The 20651-nt window shown below is 44.7% G+C and overlaps 1 protein-coding gene across 2 annotated transcripts in view; it reads left to right on the forward strand.

Moving 5' to 3' along the window:
* lrch4 (leucine-rich repeats and calponin homology (CH) domain containing 4) overlaps window positions 1-20426 on the forward strand; it is a 40694-nt gene extending 20268 nt beyond the window's left edge. The window contains exons 2-18 of one of the 2 annotated variants that reach the window (XM_005944830.2): window positions 7664-7808; window positions 8556-8685; window positions 8880-8985; window positions 9232-9478; window positions 10343-10439; window positions 10581-10674; window positions 10750-10841; window positions 10934-10986; window positions 13609-13764; window positions 13931-13999; window positions 14130-14193; window positions 14278-14341; window positions 14643-14744; window positions 14823-14920; window positions 15077-15214; window positions 15658-15735; window positions 15926-19487. In XM_005944830.2, the coding sequence (XP_005944892.1) occupies window positions 7664-7808; window positions 8556-8685; window positions 8880-8985; window positions 9232-9478; window positions 10343-10439; window positions 10581-10674; window positions 10750-10841; window positions 10934-10986; window positions 13609-13764; window positions 13931-13999; window positions 14130-14193; window positions 14278-14341; window positions 14643-14744; window positions 14823-14920; window positions 15077-15214; window positions 15658-15735; window positions 15926-16153 (1961 nt within the window). In that variant the 3' untranslated portion in view covers window positions 16154-19487. Of the gene's footprint in view, window positions 1-7663; window positions 7809-8555; window positions 8686-8879; window positions 8986-9231; window positions 9479-10342; window positions 10440-10580; window positions 10675-10749; window positions 10842-10933; window positions 10987-13608; window positions 13765-13930; window positions 14000-14129; window positions 14194-14277; window positions 14342-14642; window positions 14745-14822; window positions 14921-15076; window positions 15215-15657; window positions 15736-15925; window positions 19488-20127 lie in introns of those variants that run through there. The other variant, XM_005944832.3, reaches the window with a different exon arrangement.
* Window positions 20427-20651: the final 225 nt, after the last annotated feature.

Genomic DNA, 20651 nt, shown 5'->3' on the forward strand with positions numbered 1-20651 from the left:
GAGTTTAAATGAAAGGAAAGTAGTTTAACAGATTTATACGAACTGTAGTTTAGGTCAGTTATGGAGCCTCCCTGTCCTCAAACTGTGCAACTGCATTTAAGACATAAGTGCTCAGAGTTTCTAGAACAGGTTTGGTGCCAGTACAAACCTTTACGTCACTGGGTTTGGTTGGTTGGTAGCAGTTAGTAGACTTACAATAGTTTCTGTTAGCTAACCAGTGACAAAGCTGATAACTCAGTGGAAAACAAACTAAAACTAAAGAGAAGTCTTTAAACAATGTTATTTATATGTTTTTACCTCCAACCACCATGGGGCATTTATTTAGTTAGATTTAGTTTTTCATGCCCATCATGCATTGTGTCGTATTATTTGTTTGTCAGTGTGCTGAGCAGCATGTTCTGCCTTTTGCATGGACACACTGAGCTTTGCATATGGAGCTAAAGCAAAACCTGCAGTCTGTATGGCTTTAACAGAACGAAGACGGGAGGTGTGACAGGATAAAAGATTAAGGGCTTCAAATAATGAGACGACATTCTCAGTCTGTTTCACAGGAGTCAGACAGAGCTGCTAGTTATACTGCTGGTAGGAAACACGCTGCTGGTTAAGATCGGGTCATATCCAAACATCTCGCTATGATTTAAATGGTAACTTGCTGCACGTCTCCATCACTCACAGAAACATTTAGATTCCCACCTAATGAAATAGTGCAGTTTCTGTCTACTCTCACACACGCTGTACCGAACGCCTTTAGCTTCTGTCTGTAGTGCTGCTCATCGGCTTGCTATCACTAACACTGTAACAGGAATCCACACAGCCACATCCTGTCTTTCAGCAGACACAGAGTTGTGTTGTCATTGGCAACATTGCGAAACAAACAGCATCAGAACAGACGTTGCGGTCTGATGCTGTCTTATGAAAAAGAGCCAGGGTGAGGGGAAGAGGTAGCTGGTTGCTACATGGCGCTAAACCGAATGTATAATAAAGCTTGATGTTGCTGTAGTCGCTCACAGCAGCAGGAATGCTTGTGTTCAGTGCATATTTAATGCTGTAAAGTAGTCGAATGAGGTCATTTCCAAAACGCGTGGTTGGTCGAACTCTAGTAAAGTAACTTTAGTCTATAACTGTCAGTCAGTGTTAGACGTTCTGACACACACGAATACAAATGTAAGGTTGTCTCATATGTCGAGCACTTGTTGCTAAGTTGTTTCATGTTATTACAAAAAGCGACGCACACGTTTGCCTACAGCCTCTCCTTGTGACTCATTTATTTGTGTCTTCTCAGTTCTTTTGTTGTCTCCTGGCAGTGGTGCCTGCCCACTAACTCAGGCTCATGTTGTTAACGTGAACACACCTCAGCACAGGCAGGTGGAGAATGTGCAGGAAACGTGATATGGGACAATCAGTAATGGAGCCAGATTTTCATAAGATCTGCTAAACAGATCCTGCAATGACAGTTTCAAATCTGGATTCATCACTCTGAGCCGTGTTGCTACTGATTTTCAGTGCAGTGTTTGTGTAATTGGATCCACCTCAGTGTTTATCTCATTTCCCTTCCTTAGAGATGGCTTCTTGACAACACATCTTCCAGTGAGAGTTTGTGATGAAGCGTCTGCACACAAAGGATCAGATTTCATTTTAAATGTCATTTTTAGCCCCGTCACGTCTTTGAGTTATCCAGTTCCCTCTAATTGCTTTAAGCACAGCATGCTAAAGGTGCCAACATTTTGGCTAATAGCTTTTTGAGAATCACCTCATTGGTGCAGAAATACAATTTTTATGATGTCAAACTGTAATGTTTGTGTCTGTTTCACAAATTCAACTAAAGAAATATTATTTTATTTTGTTTGTAAAATGTGCATATGTTGTTTATATGATATCAGCCACCGCAGTTAAAGTGAACAACAATGAAATGCTATTTCTATAATATGTCATTCACAATGTGGTCTTCACCTGGTCAGTTTCATGCAGAGCATCAGTCACATCCTAGAAACGACTAAAGCTGGTAAATAAATGTACAGCAGGGGTGGACAGCATAGCCAATGGCTTATATAATGATATTTATATTTACATAAATACTCTCCCAAGTACTCTCCCAAGTACTCGCCCAAGTACTCGTGGGAGACACCGCTGTATTTTGTAGTAGTGGTGACTTTCTCATGAAACATAGATGCGTTTTGTGCAGATGAAGTCCAGGTTATGTCCTTCTGTCCATCTTACCTGGATAAATATTCAGACTTTGAAGGCTGTAATGTTTCAGTGTGTCAGCTGTGATCAAATGAAGCTCATAACACAAGCAAACGTGTGCTGAGCAGCTCCTCAGGCCCGCTGTTATGCAATACAGGGTGGAACATAAGAGGGCCGATGACTTCATTTGGCTTTTTTCTTTTTTAAACAATGAGGTTAAACCTGTTTGATGTCTCGAGCTCGTGTCCTGTGTTATCATGCTGTAGGTGTTTGGAAGCCCTCCACAGAGTTCTGTCTGATCAATGTGTGAGAGGTGACGTAAGTGTCCAGGATGAAGCCTCCTGCAGAGCCTGTAATTAGATGCAGAGCTTTGCTCTGACAGGAAAATCCTCCTCTTTCTACTGATCTGTTTAAAACCTTCAGCCCCCTTTTAAGCCTCATGATCTGCTTTCATTGTTCCAGTAAATACACCTTCCCTACTTTTAAATTGTGGAGAACTTGCCCAGCTCCAGCTGAAGGTAAGGCAGCATAATAACAGATATTTATTATTAAAAATGAATTTATTCTGACCAGTCAGGTGCAGAGGGTGAATTAAGTATTTAAAAGTAAACGTGCTGCCATTGTGACCGAATGTCAGTAATAGCCATGCAATCCACACATGCAAAGAAATGAAACTGTAGATGTTGACTTGTGTGTAATGACACAGTGAAACAGGAAAGTATTGAACAAAAATGTATTTAATACTTTGTACAGAAGCCTATTGATGAGGACACGTCCTGTATAGAGAAACTAGTCACATGACTTTGGCCCATTCTTCCACATAAACAGTGCTCCATAACGTGCTCCCTAAGCCCCTACTTTGAACTCTGACCTTTAGCTCTTTCCACAGATGTTCGATTAGAGTCAGGCGATTGGCTGCGCCAGCTTTATTTTCTTAACCAATTCAGTCTCGTTGGCCGTGTGTTTGGGATCATTGTCTTCATTTCATCTTCGTCATCCTGGTAGCAGAAGGTCTCGGTACGTCTTCCATTCATCCTTCCTTCAGTTACATGAAGCGTGCCCAGAGCGTGCTGGTCCTTCCTCCAGACGTGTTTCATCTGACCAGTTATTCACAGGCTCGTCTGAATGTTTGTCACCAATCTTTAAACGCGCCTCAACATGCTTTCTTCTTTAGCTCTGGAGTGTGTGGTGAGGGTGAGCGTAGGCCATGGCGCTCTTGGATCTTGGGGAGCTCTTCTGATCATTCTTCTCAGTCGTCTGTCTGGCATCTCGTGGCGAGCACCTGCTCGCGGTCTTTGTGCTTTTGGAGCCGTCAGTATGTTTTCCAACAACAGGTTTGTGAAGAGAGAGAGCTCATTGGTTTTAACCCTGATCAGATGTTTCTTGTGGGGCACCTCAGTAATGACACACCTTTTTATGGCCCATTAGTTGGGTCTCAACCAGCTGATATTCATCTGTACTAAGTGGGAGGACTGGTTTCTAGTTACTGGTAGATTTCAGCTGGTCTCATGACTTTCCATGTGGTTTTGCACCTCTCTTTCTTCATGCGTTCAATCCTGTTCCATTTCTTATTATTACACATAAATTATGGGCATCTATGGTTGGATTTCTTTGCATCAGGAGCACCTTTAGAAATATATTTGCTGGGGAACTTGGTGACGTGTACCTGCTGTATGTGATGGACGTGTTGATATGCCAGCTCACTGTCTGCCATATCATTTGTGGCAATAAACAAACTCCATCCATTGCTGATACGGTTGAGAACAAAAAGCATCAATGAACCTGATGGATGCACAAATGCTGTGAAATGTCACGTTCCAATGAGCTTCACCATGATGTCTGTAGTTAATGGCATTGACAGTGAGGCGTTATGGTTAATCTGACAGTGTTTATATGTATTTAGGTCCCTTATAGCAGACGTGGAGCTTCAGAGCTGCCGTCTTACTGCTAACAGGGTTCATTGCCCTGTGTTTTACTGTGCCCTCTGGCCACAGCACAATCATTGATCCACAGCAGCTGTTCACTCTGCTCACTGTCAGAGTGTCTGCATATGGACCAGGGCTCAAACTGGTTAGGCCTGTGGCTTTTACTGGAAAATACCCACAGAGTGTGACGGTGGCACAGGGCAAGTGAGAGCTTGCTATAACCTGCATACTGTTTTTTCTTGTTGTGTGCTTTTCCTTGTTTATATTTTTGATCCAGTTTCTCCGAGCTAATAATCGTTGACCCTGTTCTTAAGCCTGGTGAAACATCTCCACACCCACTGTGGTAATTTAACGGGAGTCGATCCAGGTCAGCAGGTATCCTGAAGTGGCCGATAATCCCGTGAGACAGGGTAACACTGAACGACCTGTGACATGAAGGTAGAGGGTTACTCGCCACCCCTACAGAAATGAATATATTCAGGTCTATATTTGTACACATGCATTACTTACCCTTGGTATTCAGGACGCAGAAAGTAGCTCTGATGATGTGTTAGCTTAACAGCGATCCAACATTTGTTCCTGCTTGGTTAGATTTGAACTTTTTCCAGAGTGTGCAGCAGCATGTGCAATGCTTAGCAATGAAAGTCGTTGTTACTTCTCATTGGGTGAACACATACAGATCTAGCTGGTCTGAATTTTCTTTGATTGAAATACAGCCAACAAGGAGGAGTCATTTAATAACCATCAACATGATGTATATTTATATTAACAAAGCATTTTTATATCTAAGTAATCGAGCAATGACAGGTAAAGTGAGTCAGGGAAAAGAAAACGTGTTTGTAGCATCCAAAGCTCTGTTTTGAAATGTATGCGTTTTCGAGAGTGTTTTCAAAACGCTGCATTTTTGCTTGAGGAAAACGGCGTCTCAGTGTGGACGGGAGGCCAAAACGGAGAGAAAACGCATTAGTGTGGACGTAGCCTTAGCTTGGTGCCATCTTTAAATGATACGGCTCGCTGAAGGCTGACGGCAGCCGTCATAGTTTATATGGAAGCAAACAGGGGTGAGTCTAAAGGGGGGCCCGGGGTGTACTAGACCACATTTATTTCAAGGCTTTCATAACATTTTTAAAGTGAAATAATATAAAATTTTGTAATTTCTAAAAATATGAAATTGTAAAGTTTTTCACAGGCCCATAAAAAAGTACATGGACCAGTGAAACTGAGCCCATGAGGGTGTTGGGTGGATTTTAACATGTGCACCTTCATAACGTCTCGTTGGCTCCTATTAATGTCAGAAACAACACAGAGCATTTTAAGCCTTAGTGCAGTTTGCATATTTATCTTATTTACTCTGTATTTGACTGTACTTGAAAATGTTTTCTTTAGATAATGACATTTTAATGTTGCACGTAAATACAAATGTCGTAGTTAAACATTAAAACATTGTTCATTTTGTCTTTTTGCTTTTGTATAATCACTCGATTAACTAATAGAGTAATTGATAGATTATTACAGCCCTACACACTATGTGGACAAAGTTTTTGTCATATATTTGAGTTTCTGTTCTGCTTCTTTAACACACGTTTTACTTTTTTCAGTTCTTAATATTTTGTCTTTTGGGTTGTGTGCAGCTGAACTGCTTTGAGTCCCAGAGTGGGAGCGAGGACTAAATAATAAGAGAATAAAATAAATGTAAATAAAAAGAACATTCAGGTTTTTTAACCATATATTAGATTTTATAGAGTATCGTGGGTTTGTTCTCTTCACCTCTACTGTAGACACTGAAGGAAGTAAGAAGCTGCACCGTGTGTCCTGACGAGGAAATCCAATCACATTTCAGCTCAGCTGAATGTGAGCTGATTCCCCAGAGAGGACAGAGAAAACAGCAGTGTTTGAAGAGAGCTGGTCTGAGTCAGCTTTGACAAAAGGTTTCAGTTCTTATCATGGTGACGTGCTGGGCCTCCTCCTCGCTGTGGAGCGTTTCTGCTTAATGCCAGGCTGAAACACAGCAGGACACTTTCTAATGTGAAATCAGTCTGACTCTGCTAACAAGGTCAGCAGAGTTTGGGCTGGTGAGGTTTTCTTGGGTAAGGTTAGGGAATAACTAATCGACTAATCATCGGTGTTGTCACTACCTGGTACCAGGCTTACTAGTCATTTAATCTAATTCTTAACTAAACTGAAAGCGGTTTTACAAAAACTCCACACCCACACAGTGACTGTGTCCTGTTCTCACCAGCCGAGATCTTTGATTTAGGCTTCAGCAGGAAATATTTGTAGACCTACGACCTGCTTGTGCTGGTGTGTTTGGTGCTAATTACTGTACCGTGTGTTTGTGTCCCAGTTAATTATCTATTTGTTTTTATGTGTTTCTGCCCATGATAGAAAAAAATTACATGCAGTAACCTTTTCCCTCCTTAGTCTCTACTCTTTCGTGAGGTCAGACATATTTGTCCCTCCATTTCTTTTTATGTCCCCTCATGTCCTTTCAGATGATATCAGCAACCTCCCTCTGGGAATTTGCTGACATTTCTGAGTCCTTATATTGGTGATTGTTATCGTCTCACTCATAAATGAGGAAACTTGCATCTAAAAACTAGCCATAAATGCCCAGGAGGATCTAATGGTATCGAACGGCCCAATGACAATAGTTGGGACCTGCACTGACCCAACGTTAAGTTACATTTTTAGTCCTCGGCCATGAAAGGCTGATGTGATATTGTCGTCATTGTGCCAGGCAGGAGGTGGGCGACTGGAATACCCAAAGTTATGAATGCAATAACTCCAGAACGAAGCAAAGTAGGAGTTTTACCCTGATTCCATTGGTGTATCTCTTAAAAAACTTGGAGTTTGATGAATCTCAGTGGCCTTGACCTCAAAGTCAGGGGTCAGAGGTGCAATAATTCCAGATAACAATGCAATGTAGGATTTTGAAATCAATGCAGGGGCGTGCACATCAGGATATACCTCGGGTCACAGTGTCGGGTTTCAGGGGTGTGTGCGATTACATAGACACAGCTACAGCACAGATGTCCTGTTGAAGCATGAACATGTCAGCCTCTGACCTCTGACCTGAGATTCAACCTTGTTTGAGATTATTAGTGGATACACTCGTGGTATCAAATGCAAAGGGCTAGGTGACTCCTTTCAGGGTTATTGCATTCATGAGATTATCAGGAAACTTGACCTTTGACCTTTAGGTTTACCAACACATACAAAATATAAACAAATAAAAACAATTTGTAAAGTAATTAAAACAAAAAAATGTATCAAGTTGATCCTTTGCCTGCATTTGTTCATTTAAATGTCTAATTTGAGCTGAGACTGCTGCGCCACGCTGTCTTCATGGTGACTGACAGTGTTGTACAGTAACGTGAAAGGCAGGAGGCGGTGGTGGTTAAGTCTATGCTGCAGGTTTTACAGTGCAAGCTGCTGTATGTGGCATAAAGCAAAGATCTCATTCATAAAAACATTTAATAAACATTTGGTCCATTTTAACATTTGTATCAATGTGTCTACAACTACTGAAGTTTGGGCCGTTTGATGTTTTCCAGATCTGTCAAAGAACCGCCTGTGTGAGCTGCCAGAGGAGCTGTGTCAGTTCATCTCCCTGGAGACACTGAGCCTGTACCACAATGGGATGCGGTCCCTGTCCTCCAGCCTCAGCAACCTGCAGGCTCTCACCTACCTCAACCTCAGGTAAGTCCTACACACTGCAACACATGACTCTGATTACTGCACTGCATTGTTTAGCAGTAGCGTTGTATTCTGTTGTAGTAAGTAATGTTGTGACAAATGTAGACCTCGAACAGTTCTTAGAGCCGTGGTAATGGAAGAGCAGAGGTCAGATGGAGGCCAGTCCTACTTCAAAAACAGTGAGAAACACTGTTACTGCAGCTGTTCTGCAGCAACATTTCTGGCAAAATTTAGCTTTGGTCCTGAACTATTTCAGGTGGACTGTTGGGCCACGTTCAGTCCAATAAAAATGCTGTTTTTGTTCATGTAAAATGATACATTTTAAAAACAAACTGACTGAGTAGTCAGCAGTCATAGTTTGGTATCAGTGACACAAACAGTGATCATTCCGTCTGTGCACTGTTCATCCAGTCTATATAAAACAATCACTAATCCAACTGTTGATAATGATCAGAGAGCACACAGTAGGCTGGTAGAACCAGGTGCTGGTTAGTGCAAAGGCAGCAGTCGGTAATCAGGTTCACCTCTGAGGCGAGCCTCTGTGTCTTAGTGTTTGTTAATGTGGGCCTGGACACTTTAATTTTGCTGTTGCTAGGAGACAAGGCGAACCCTCCAGGTTGTTGTTAGTTGGAGCAGGAAAAGTGCAGCTCACAGCAAACACTGTGTAACGTAGTAAAGCATCTAACTGTGTTTGTGTGCAGTCCCAGGTCACGCCTCCTAAACTGCATCTCTCTCTCTGTGACTCCACAGTCGTAATCTCCTGTCCAGTTTACAGCCTTCGGTCTTTCAGCTCCCCCTCCTTCGAGTGCTCATCATCAGTAACAACAAGCTGTCTTCACTGCCCGCCTCCATATACTCCCTCACACAACTCAGGCAGCTGGTACGACACACTCACACCGTCATTTCTCCTTGAAATGTTCTGTTTGTACTGTGGAGGGTACAGTGGTACCCCTCACAGCATTCTTTTCACCTTCCTGTGATTCGTGGTCAGACGTCCAGTCTTACAGTTTAATCACTCAGTCACATTTCTGTGTTGCAGTTTTCCTCTTGGTTTATTAGTTTTTTCTCTCTCAGGATGTAAGCTGTAATGAACTTCAGCGTCTGCCAGCAGAGCTCGGGCAGTTGGAGTGTTTGAGAGACTTGAACCTAAGAAGGAACCGGCTCACCACGTTGCCTGAAGGTACAAATAAACTTGGAGCCCTTTGCCACTCGTGCTTACTAAATCCACAGTAGGATTAGAGAGCGCTGAACAGGCCAATCAGAGAGGGAATGTAGATAATATAGTATAGAAGTGAATTCTTATTGGATCGACGTCCAGTGGTGAAGGAGTTGAGGTTTCAACTGTATGAAGTCAGTTTGGATTTTAATGTTTACGAAGCTCCAAGCCCGGAGCGACTGACGCTTACCCTCTCTGTTCCCCACACAGAAATATCCGAGCTGCCCCTCGTTAGGCTCGATGTCTCCTGCAACCGAGTTTCCCATCTGCCTTTGTGCTACCGTCACCTCAGGCATCTGCAAAGCATCTCACTGGATAGCAATCCACTGCAGATGCCACCAGCGCAGATCTGCTCCAAGGGCAAATACCACATCTTCAAGTACCTCAACATGGAGGCCTGTAAGAGGAGCCAAGAAGAGCTGGAGAAACACCTGAGACCCACTGGATTTAACAGCTGGTAAGGACAAAGGTCTAAGAGATAGTCAAGACTTCTTTAACTGGTTGGGTTAAGTCAGTGAAGACGCTGTGTGCAATTTCCTGCTGTAACAGTCAGATCCTAAGAACACGTGTGATGATACATATTTTATGTGGAGGTGCTACGCCAGCGTGTTTGGATTGTCTGGATATTATAATCCTGTAAATTTACCTCTGTGAGTAACAAATACTTTGGAAGAAGCTGCCAAGTTAATTTGCTCAGCAAGACGACAAAATAAAATGATACAACCAAGACACAAACTGTGGGATTTGGTAAATATAATAATAAATGCAGATTCACTTTGTAACTTTATTAGCAGCGTCCTCCTGAAATGCACCAACAACATTTAGCGTAACTTCCTCCTCTGTGCCTCTTAACGCTTTAAACCCCAACCCCAATGTTCTCTGGTCGCTATGGTAACGCATAAATATTTCTTTCAAAATAAGACGCACAACTGCAACACGGGAAAAGACCCAGGGAAGCCGAGTTAACGATAAAAACCCTGAAAACTGTCAATTTCACATCCAAACCTCAACTCTCGTGGCCCCGTACTGGTCCGTGGCCCGGGGGTTGGGGGCCGCTCAGTATCCATCTACACTCAAATGAAAATAGTACCATTGTAATTCAATGCATTCCATTTAGCCGCCCAGTAACATTGTAGTACTTGAACCAAGGACAGAGATAAGAGGAGTAACTCTGCTGTGGGAAATCCACTCTAGCACTGCACCAGAGCCTAAAAACATGAGTCACTGCCCTTTAGAGCGGCGCTCTTTCACAGTTTGCCCCGACTAACACAATGTTTGCTCTTCTTCATTTTAATTGGTGCTTATGGTGTTTTCCCTGCAGTCTGTCAGACCAGGAACTGTTTCCAGGTCAGTTAGGAGGGCTGGACTCTGGCTTCAACAGCGTTGACAGCGGCAGCAAACGATGGTCTGGGAACGAGGTAACGTTACAGGATACACACTGTCACATGTGACTGCATTATATATTCTTCTATTAATATCTATAATAGTGGATATAGAAATGCATTGTGTAGTATTAGATAAACAGATCAGTGTTTCACTGACATGTGCTGTGTGTTCAGTCTGCTGACGACTTCTCAGAGCGCTCCCTCCGCATGGCTGAGGTCAACAGAGACCAAAGTAACCTGGCGGAGGAAGAAGAGGAATCCAACAGAGGTGAGGAAAGAGGCACAGGCCATAAATCATTGTTTGTGCTGTGAGACGTGTTGAACACCATCGTACTCTTCACAGTGAATGGAAATGCGGAGCAGGTTGACTTCATTGACAGCAGTGTGACAGAGGAAGAGGACGACATCAGGACCAATACATCCACGCCTCCTTCGGTACCAGTCATCCTCACGCCGATCTGCAGCTGTCACGCAGTGTCGTGTCCTGTGTTTGTGTTGATTATGTTGACCGCGTATTGGTTTTTCAGGATCAGAAGGACAGATCGTCACCGTTGCAATCCCAGGAGTCTACAACATCCAGGTCAGTGGTGTGAAGCACAGTCAGCTTTGCATGGCTGTATCACCTGCAGTAGGTTCAAACCTCAGAGCGCAGGGTCTGCTCTGTAACACCACAAACAGAAATCTGAATTCAAAATTAAAAGAGGAATATTGATTATCTGCACAAATCTCACCTCCCAAAGCGTAGCTGCAATACTTGCTTTGTGCAGCACAAAAGTTCTCCAGGTTAAATATGTTGCAGGTTCACACAACATGAATCCACTTCATACTGTGTTATAACACTGGAACCCAGAGTGATACATGTTATCAGAAGAAACTTTAGGCCTTTAGTATGCTGATGCATAACTTTATATTCTGCACACTAAACAAAACAAGACTTGGCAAATATATTAAGACTGTTTGCATTTAGTTAGCTAAAAGCTAAAGCTTTGGTAGATGTCGGTGGTGGAAAGTGGTATCAAGGTGCAGTGGCTGATGTCTGTGGTGTAGAGAGTGAAGAGGCCCCCTGTGGTTCCCTGTGTTGCTGATCACCTGGCGTGTTGAAGACGCACATATTCTAGTCTTCCTGTCAGGTAATCAACAATCCAGGATGAGCGAGGCATCCACCTGCATCGCTGTCAGATCATCACCCAGCAGGTCTGTCTGACGCTGCTGAATGCACCAGGAAACTGAAACAACGTGACGCTCACGCTCCTCTCCGGCTGGTCCAGGGCGTAGACTCGATTGAGTAGGTAGATGCTGGTGTCCTCAGCTCTGGTGTCAGTCTAATGTCAGTCCACATCTGGACCCCCTTCAGTTCATCTTCAGTGTCGGCTTGTTATCTGGGTAACAATGGAGGGACAATAGAGTCGGTGCAGGAGGTTATGCGCTCAGTGATACGCTGGGTGAGCCCATTGATGTCCTCACCGTGGGTCTCAGCGCATGTTTGTCACCCCAAAACAGCCCTCTGACCACCTCCTGTGGTCACACTCTGCATCTTCACAGTAGGCACATAGAGCTGAAAGGAGGAGAAACTGTATGCCTCCCTGACATTAGCATGCAGTTGGTCCGTGGCACAGACCACATCCTGTGTGAAGGGTGGAAGTGTCATGTCCAAGGTGACGTGTTTGAAGTCACCCGAGACAGCAATGGAGACGCCAGGGTGCTGATTCTGTAACCACGCTGTGGCCGAGTGGATAGTGTCACGTGCACTGTGGGTTAGTAGAGGAAGGAACGTCCACAGCCACCAAGGTCACGTGGGTAAATTCACTTGCAAATGACACAACTCGAGTCCAGCAGCACACAGTTCAGGCACGCAGTGGGCTCTGTGATGGAGACGTGAGCAGGGTTACACCAGCTGTTAACAAGAACAGCCTCTCTGCTTTCTGACGCTCTGAGGGAATGTTTGACTCTGTGTGACGATTGTCGTGGACCTTTGCTCGCGCTGCCGTTGTGATAAAGCTTTTTGTATTTTATGCTGGTGGGTGAGCAAAACTGGAGCCATAGTGCCATGTGTGACTTTTTAAGATCAAATATCTGACATTGACGGGGTTTTGCTGTTTCTGATCTTGGACTTTTCCTACAGATTTCACTGGATCAGCATGATGTTTGGGAAGTTCAGTCCAAAGACCTCTGCAAAGCTTTTGAGTTGTGGTTGAAGGGTCTGTCTGTGGTGGTATGTCCAACTCCAGTCAATCATCACAGGACCAGTCCATCCCAAGTTTGAGATGCTTGATGAAAGTCCGGGTCTGGAGGTTTCAGACCCTTTCATGCCTGTCACTTGTGCTCAGGGTGAACCTGCTCTCATCTGTGGAAAGGACGGAGCACCACTCCTGGACCTGTCAGGCCCCAGGGCAGGCAGTGAGCACAGGGCCCAAGTCTGATTGTTGGTCAGAGACGGTCACGCTCGTGGCTTGCTGAAGGTCATTTTGTAGCTCATGGCACAAAGGAGCAGATCCTGGTAATGCTGTTGGGTTAAGCACCTTCTCTGGCAATGTCAAGCTAGAGTTAACTGTCTCCTTCATGCTTCTGAGGCTGTGCTGGGAGGCAGCAAACCTTGTGTCAGTGGCACGTATTGATGTGCCGTCCTAGAGGAGTCGGACTACCTGTGCAGCCTCTGTATGATCCAGGTGTTAGCCTGTCAGCAGGAACACCGACCAAACTCAACAGCTTTCACCTATAAAACCATTTTATTTATTTTGGACTTTGTCTCATTGTTGCTCCTGTTAGTTTAATTAATACCAGAGCAGCTCCTTAGACGACCAGATCATTATCTCACATGTTGAACCGACTTGATGCCATTCTCTGATTAAAACGATGTTTGGAACAGCGTATGTTTAGTTGTGCACGTTTAGCCCTCCGTATTTGCCCGACTTCCTTTGGTTAAAGTAAAAGGTTCAAACGTCTGTGAATGTAAATCGTACGTAAACATCAGTACTGGGAAACATTTGGATATGAAAGTTTGTGTTGTTGAAGAGGAATCAGAGTTTAAATGTTGGAAGCTTCTTCTCAGAGAGTCCTAGTTTAGTTTGTATGTCAGCAGCGTCTCTAACAGACGAGCTGCCAGTGATTGCAGTAATAAGAAGTCCTGGAAGTCGGCTCACGAGCTTGGAAACAATCGGATAAAAAACTCTGATTGTATCCATTTTGTGTCTGTCACTCCCAGATCTAGCCTCCACATCGAGCTGGGCTCTTCATCTTCAGCCTCCTCGTCTCCTCTGTCCCCCTCCAGCCCCTCCCTAGAGGAGCGAAGGAGACCTGGTACCTTGTTTATCTGGCAGGAGAGAGAACGGCTTCAGCAGCAGCAAAAGGAGAAAGCAAGGTTGATACTGACGGAGATATTCTGCTTTTAGCGTCTGCACATTTCTTTTATTGTGAAGATGATGACTCGGCGTTTCTGCTTACCTTACGTGTCCCTCGAGTCAACGCTGTAACTGCTCTCATGTCTAATTATGCGCTGTCGCCTGTCTTAACCTGTTATTTTGTAGTTCGCTGAAGTTCTCCACCAAAACAGGAAGTCATGTGGCCACTGCACAGCAGATGGGAAGTAGTTCATGGTAAGGATGGCGTGCAGATAAACGCACGTGAGGCCTGCCATAGAGACAAACGCCTGTTCAAAAATCTATGTTAAAGTGGTAACAAAGGGCTGAGGTTCTGCTGCTGATAGTGGCGTGTGTCTCTCTCTAGTGGTACATCACCAGAAAGCAGCAAAGCAGAGAATGGCACATCTGGCCTGCGACACAGATGTGCAGTGAGTACTGTCCTTGTCTTCAGTTCACTGAGGTAAACGGGTTTGTGTGTCTGCTGTTTTAAATCACACTTGTTTCTCCCTCAGAGCGCTGACCAAATGAGCACAGGCGCTCCTTCAGTCTCTCTGCAGCGATCGAGCAGCAAGACAGGTAACACAGGAGAGAGTGTGTGGGTGTGTGTGGGTGGAATGTTTCACAATTACACGCTCTTTTAAATCCCACTGTGCAACACGTGCTGTAACACATCAAAGTGGAGTTCCTCAGAAGCGCACATTTCAGTGAAGCAATCTCGTCTTCCACATACGAGTGGTTGCAGTCACGCTTTGATGAAGAGGAGCTGTGTTGTAATTATGAAATCTGTTCGATTCAGTTTGTATGTGTGTGTCATTTTGTGTTGTGATGTGAGAGAGAGTGCGTCTTTAACACTTTGCATTGTTGACGTTTGCATCAGATTTCCCGTCCTCCCCCAAGACGTCCCCTCCTCCTGGTCAGGCCCAGAAACCCAGCAGCTTCCTGTTTCGGACGTCCTCTCACAGCAGCGTCAAACCCACAGGTACCCAAAGAACACGCCACAGCGTCACGCCACAATCCACACACCTTTACACCTTTATTTACCTGTCTCTGCTTTCAGGGGCCATCTTTTCTCTTGGGGAGTCTGGCAGAAGCGAGTCTCGCACGACGCTGCGCTTGCCTAAAGAGGAAAGACCGGACATCACTCAGCTACGCAAGGTCAGCCCCACAGACCAACACTTCCTCGTGATCTAAACGGGAAACTGGACGCTTGGTGTCACAGTCAGGCTCCTCATAGGACGAACTAATTGTGTTAGTGTCATGGCACCTGAGTGGGGTCGACTTTAAACCATGACGCTCTGTGTCCTTAATCAGACTCTAGAGTCCCGGCTGAAGATCACTCTACCAGAGGATATGGGTGAAGCTCTGGCCAATGGCACCATCCTCTGCCAGCTGGTGAATCACATCCGCCCACGCTCCGTGTCCATCATCCACATTCCTTCCCCAGCAGTGGTGAGTCTGGAAGCCTTGAAACGGAAATATGACGCTGCTGTTAGCAGTAGAGTCTGTATGAGTCACCTGGTCATTGTCCACTCACCTGTCGGTCACGTCACCTTTCTTCGTAAAACAAGCAGTTTGTGAGAGCTGCAGCGCGTCTGTGCAGATAAAGTCGGCTCGCTATGATCAGAAACACGACGTGCTCCTACAGGCAGAACGATTCATGTCACAACTAACACTGCTGTTACATATTTGTAGCTTCTTCCTACTTCCTGCTCAGATTTCACATTAAAAGCTTCCAGAAGATGTTGAATGTGAAACAGCAAAGAGAGTGTAAAAGTACAGCAGCAGCTTCCTGCTCTTTTTGCAACCCCAAGCAAAACATGATTAAACTTCCACCTATAAATGTGTGTGTGTGTGTGTGTGTGTGTGTGTGTGTGTGTGTGTGTGTTTCGCAGCCCAAACTGAGCCTGGCAAAGTGTCGACTCAACGTGGAAAACTTTGTCGCCGCCTGTCGCCGGCTGGGAGTCCCCGAGGTAACGTGTGCACGTCCCGACGCTGTCCTGGTGTAGTCTGCAGTGATCACAGTGCTTTGAATCAAGTCTAAATCTGCTTTTTGCTGTTCTGCCCTTTGTCCTGTCGTCTCTGATGTCCTAGCTTTAACAATATAACTACTCATATTGTCTTCCTGTGCGTTTGCGTGCGTGTGTGTCCTCTCCTGTCCAGACTGAAGTGTGTGTGTGCTCTGATGTGCTTCTGTGTAAGCTGCCCAATGTGCTGCGCTGTGTGACAGCCCTGCTGGCCGTGGAGGGGGAGGAGAAGGACCGGCCCCGCCTCCACTCCTCGCCTGAGGCTTCGTCGTCCTCCACCTCGCTGCTGTCCGCAGACTTCTTGCTCTTCTACTGTGCAGTCATGGCGCTGCTCTACGTCCTCTACTGCTACCTGCTCCCTTAAAGCAACGACATGTGACACGGAGTACGTTCGCCATAGCAACAGGCTGTTAGCATAGAAAGCAAACGGTGCTCATGTTGTAAGACCTGTAAGTGTGCTGCTTTGTACTGGTGACTGAACAGAAGCGCTCCGTGATGATTGTCTGTGTCACAGCTTCCTGCACCATCACCAACCATCTCCTGGAAGTTCGTTTAAACCTGGGTCGCTCCATTAGTGACAAGTGAAAGGTAACTGCTATCTGTCCTGATGACACTGGTTATACTGGTGGAAGTCTGAGGGAAACAGAGCCCAGCTGTTCTGTGTATTTGAAATCTCAGGTTAACCAAGTGTCTTATTAGACATGCAGGAGGATGTTCACAGAGAGAAGCTGTGACCAAGTCTCACTGTGTGTGTTTGTGTTGTTGGGCTCGATGCTTTGCATGATTCACAGTTCCTGATGTTTCCTACGCTGCCCTTGCTGCAGCCCCCTCCCCTCCAGATAATCCTCGCTCTTAGCCAGTCTGTCTGATTAGCTGTACCTGACAGGTGGGCGGGGCCTCTATGTCTGACACACCCGTCTAAGGGATCTCTGCTTTTGCTGACCTCGTGAGGAGCTCACAGAGAGCATCTGCACCTCATTATTTAATACAAGAATACACAAAATAAAGGATAATGTTTCCGTCTTAAGCGCTCATGTTGTGATGTTTCCTGATGTGAGCGAGTGAAACATGCCTGCGCTTCAGCAGGGGGCGCCGTTACTGCCTCAGACCTGAGGTTCAAACCCCTCCAGGACGCTCTGTGTCAGCTCCATTACTGTCAATGGTCTGTTTGACCAATCACGGTTAACCCTGACTCTAACCTGTCTGTATAAATGTAAACAGGTCATTAAATTATTGCTTTATTTATTTTGTTCTATGTTTGGTTGTCTCGGTGAAACAAGTCCAACATCTTAGTAGTTTTAAAACTTTGTGGGATTAGTGTGCGCACTTTAAGTCACTCTAGCAGGTCAATCAGATGTATCCAGGTAAAATAACCCTGTGACAAAGTTTCCTTTGGAGATTCACACATGTGATTGGCTCAGCGTGGAAACTTTGCTGTTTCTACTCGGGGCCAGTGTGTGCAACCAACATGACACACTCGTTACTGCAGCTGTTTAACCCGCAGGATGAGACATTTGGGAGATTCAGGCTGCATTCAGTGTTTGAGCAAATATTCAAACATCTGAAACTCTGAGTGTAAGCGATAGTTTTTCACTGGGAGAAATAGGAAATGAAAACGGTTTCCTTTTAGCTTCATACACGTCGTCACTTCAACTTCCTTAAAAAAGTTGCTGTGCTTCCTTTCCTGTGATGAGCCCTGATTAAAAGTCCCTCTGTGTAACTCTGGGCTTTCTTTATGTGCTGACTTTATTATTTCTATAACTTTCTGTTTGGCTTTACAGCAGTGTCCTTGGTAAGTGAGTGAGTGTGCACATCACCACAGCCTGGTGTTGATCTCACCTCAGACCTTCTCGTCTCCCACTTTGAGGAACTCTGAGGAGCCGGTTTAGCCCGTCAGCGTGGTGTAAACTTCCTGTGATGTCACTCTGCTGAGACACAGTTTGTTGTTTATTCATGATGAGTTTGGCACTGCTGTTAGACGTAACAGCAACTGAATCCGCCCGCTAACTAAAATGGGACATTATTCATGTAAAAACCATTGATTTAAAGATGATGGCTCTTTTTACAAACGATTCATTTCCATCACTGTTGTTGTTGTGGGACTAAAACTAGACGCTGCAGTCTGGCTGTTGGCTTCAGGGCCACTTTACCTAAAGGCTGCTTCAGTCTATCAGCTGTATGTTGTGGGCCAGTTTATATAAATGGCACCAAATATGAAGCGACAGTAGCTGCCTCGAGCCTTTAAGCTGACGAGATGAGAGCAGCACGGCTCAGAGCGGCGAGCAGCGCCTTCCTGTTACACGTGTCTATTGTTTCATATGAACTTTGGTTATCCCAGACTTACATGGGTCCACCTGTAATTCTCCATGTAACTAGATTATGGGCTCATTTACATGTAACACACTGCATTCATCATTATTATTTAATGTGAAGCACTCGGTACCTGAATCAGAAGCTATTGTAAATTTAGTTGTGTAACAAACGTCTAAACAAACAGTAAGTGTGCACATTTGTGTGTGAGCACTTCTGTGCTGTAACTGTGCTGCTTGGCAGGAGCGGCTGTTTCCCCTTAAATGTGCCACGTTTGTGAGGAAATAACAGGAAAAACTTGCCAGACCTTCTCTGCTGATGCCAAACAGCTTATTCTGCTTGTTGGATTGAAACACGACTCATCGGCCTGTGGAAGAACCGTACGCAGGTACAGCAGCCTGGGTTCATGCAGCTCACACGCTGCTGTTGGACGGCCTCTGACCAGCATGCGTCACAAGTCAACTGGTGTGATTGTGTTGGTTAGGCTGGGACAAACGGGCTGATCCTAGGAGTGTTTGATAGGACTGAGGTCAGCACTGTGGCCAGGCTATTCCAACCTCACCGTCCCCAAACTCTGAACAGAGCAGCTTTGGTGCATCTCCCACCAAAGCTGCTCTCTTACCTTATCAGGTAAGAGTCCCGTTATGTCACCTCCACACTTTGACCTGTTCAGGCTCCAGCCAGCACCTGACTGTCAGCACCACATGGTCAGCGTAAGAGTGTCAGAATAGGCTGCTTGGTGCTGACAGAGAAGCTGTGGCAGGTTTTCATGGTGAAGGACGCGCTGTGTGAGAACAAACAGCGTTTCCTTACTTTCTGTTTAAAGCTTATTTAACAATTCTCACTTTCTGGAGTTCCTGTTTCAACAGGTTCTTCTGAAGGAAATTTTATTGTATTTATTGTTTTATGGTGTTTAAATTTCTATTTTTTTAGTGGTTACAGACCAATGACCGAGCAAAATCAAGGACACAAGTGTTTATTTCAGTTTAGACATGATATATGAAGTAGGTGCAAGTGATAGTTGTAGAAGCTGAGCTCCGTTCACGATGGCGATGTTGGCTCTGCTCCGCCCCCTCAGTGTGAGTGCAGTGGGATTGATTGGCTCTGGTGTGAGGACGCTGTTTTATACTGATTTAGATTTTTGTCCATTGTAAAACCAAAATAACTGCTTCTTATATCTGACAGTTTTATGAACTCTGCTGTTGTTTCAGCTCAGATGAATATTTTTGTAGGTCAAACTGGACGAACACTAACTGATAAAGTCCACAGTGATGCAGACATATTCTTTAATGTTAGTCCAAATGCATTTGTATTGTATATTTCTACACCTTTTACTAACGAGGATGATTTTTGACTCTGTCTGTTGTAATTAAATGATTTCAAAAGACCTTTTTGGTGCTTCTCTGCTGTTTGCTTTGCTGCTGTTGTGTCTTCCTGCAGCTTCAGTGTCTCATTTTGTGAAGCTTACATGCGTCCACCTCGCCTCCTGAAACTGTCTCATCTGTCTTCATTGTCGACCCGTCATGTGTGAGTTGTGACAAACCATCAAACTAATATGAAAACTGCTAATGAGTCTGAAACCTCTCGGTTCAGTTTTTTCTGTTAGAAGAACAAAAACCTTTCAGAGTTTCTATAATACAGTGACAGCAGCATCTGTATTTCAAACCCATTTAAACACCTGCATTAGTCCTGAGGCAGCTCGTGCTCACACGGGTAAGTACACACAGTCAAATGCATCATCTTCAGTAAAGAATGAATACGTCAGTAAAAGTCATGCTCTGGTATTCAGGGGAACATTTGCACTGGGATGTAGCTGCATCCTCTCATTAAGTGACAGGACTCCTTGGTTTTGTCTCCTTAGCAAAGTTTTTCAAATCTGATCAAACCACACTTAGAAATATGCAGCATTATCAAAGTTATGAAGCTGGACATACCCTGTTACCTTTATATTAATGAGTGACTGGTGAATGTGTAGAAGTGTATGTTTCTTACTTGGATCTACTTCCTGCTCTTTCCGTCCCCTTCCAGGATTCTTTGTGTTCCCCTCAACTCATCATGGAGGACGAAGGCCTGAGTCGGTTGGCCCAGACTGTCCAGACGTTGTCCGATCTGGCAGACCAGCGAGCCCCAAAAACATGAAGCCTTTGTGGCTGCTAGCTCAAAGCAGTCTCGGCACCCCAGTGCCACGCCAGCAGTATCTCAGGGCCAGTGTTTTATTTTTATATGCTTCATATTTGATCAACTTTACAGAGTTTGTATTAAGAACAGCTTTCAAATTTCATAAAAAAGGTAACGGTTCAAATAAATCTGTAAATCACTCAAGCGCTCGTTGTATCCGTGCCATTTTAGAGAGTCTGTGACGTTTTTGTGTACCTGTAGTCGTACTGCAGTGAGTTCAAAACAAACACAAGTGGTTAATGAACAATAAAAAATATATCAAAGCTACGATTTGTTGATGTGAGCGATGGAAAACGGTTTCTATGACTTGAAATATAAACTGCGAAGGATGCAAGTCGTCAGTTCAGCAGGAACCAGCAAGCTGCTCTCACTGC

The sequence above is a fragment of the Haplochromis burtoni genome, unplaced genomic scaffold (assembly GCF_018398535.1).
Source record: "Haplochromis burtoni strain Fernald_Lab_line unplaced genomic scaffold, NCSU_Asbu1 Contig_384, whole genome shotgun sequence".
Lineage (NCBI taxonomy): Eukaryota > Metazoa > Chordata > Actinopteri > Cichliformes > Cichlidae > Haplochromis > Haplochromis burtoni.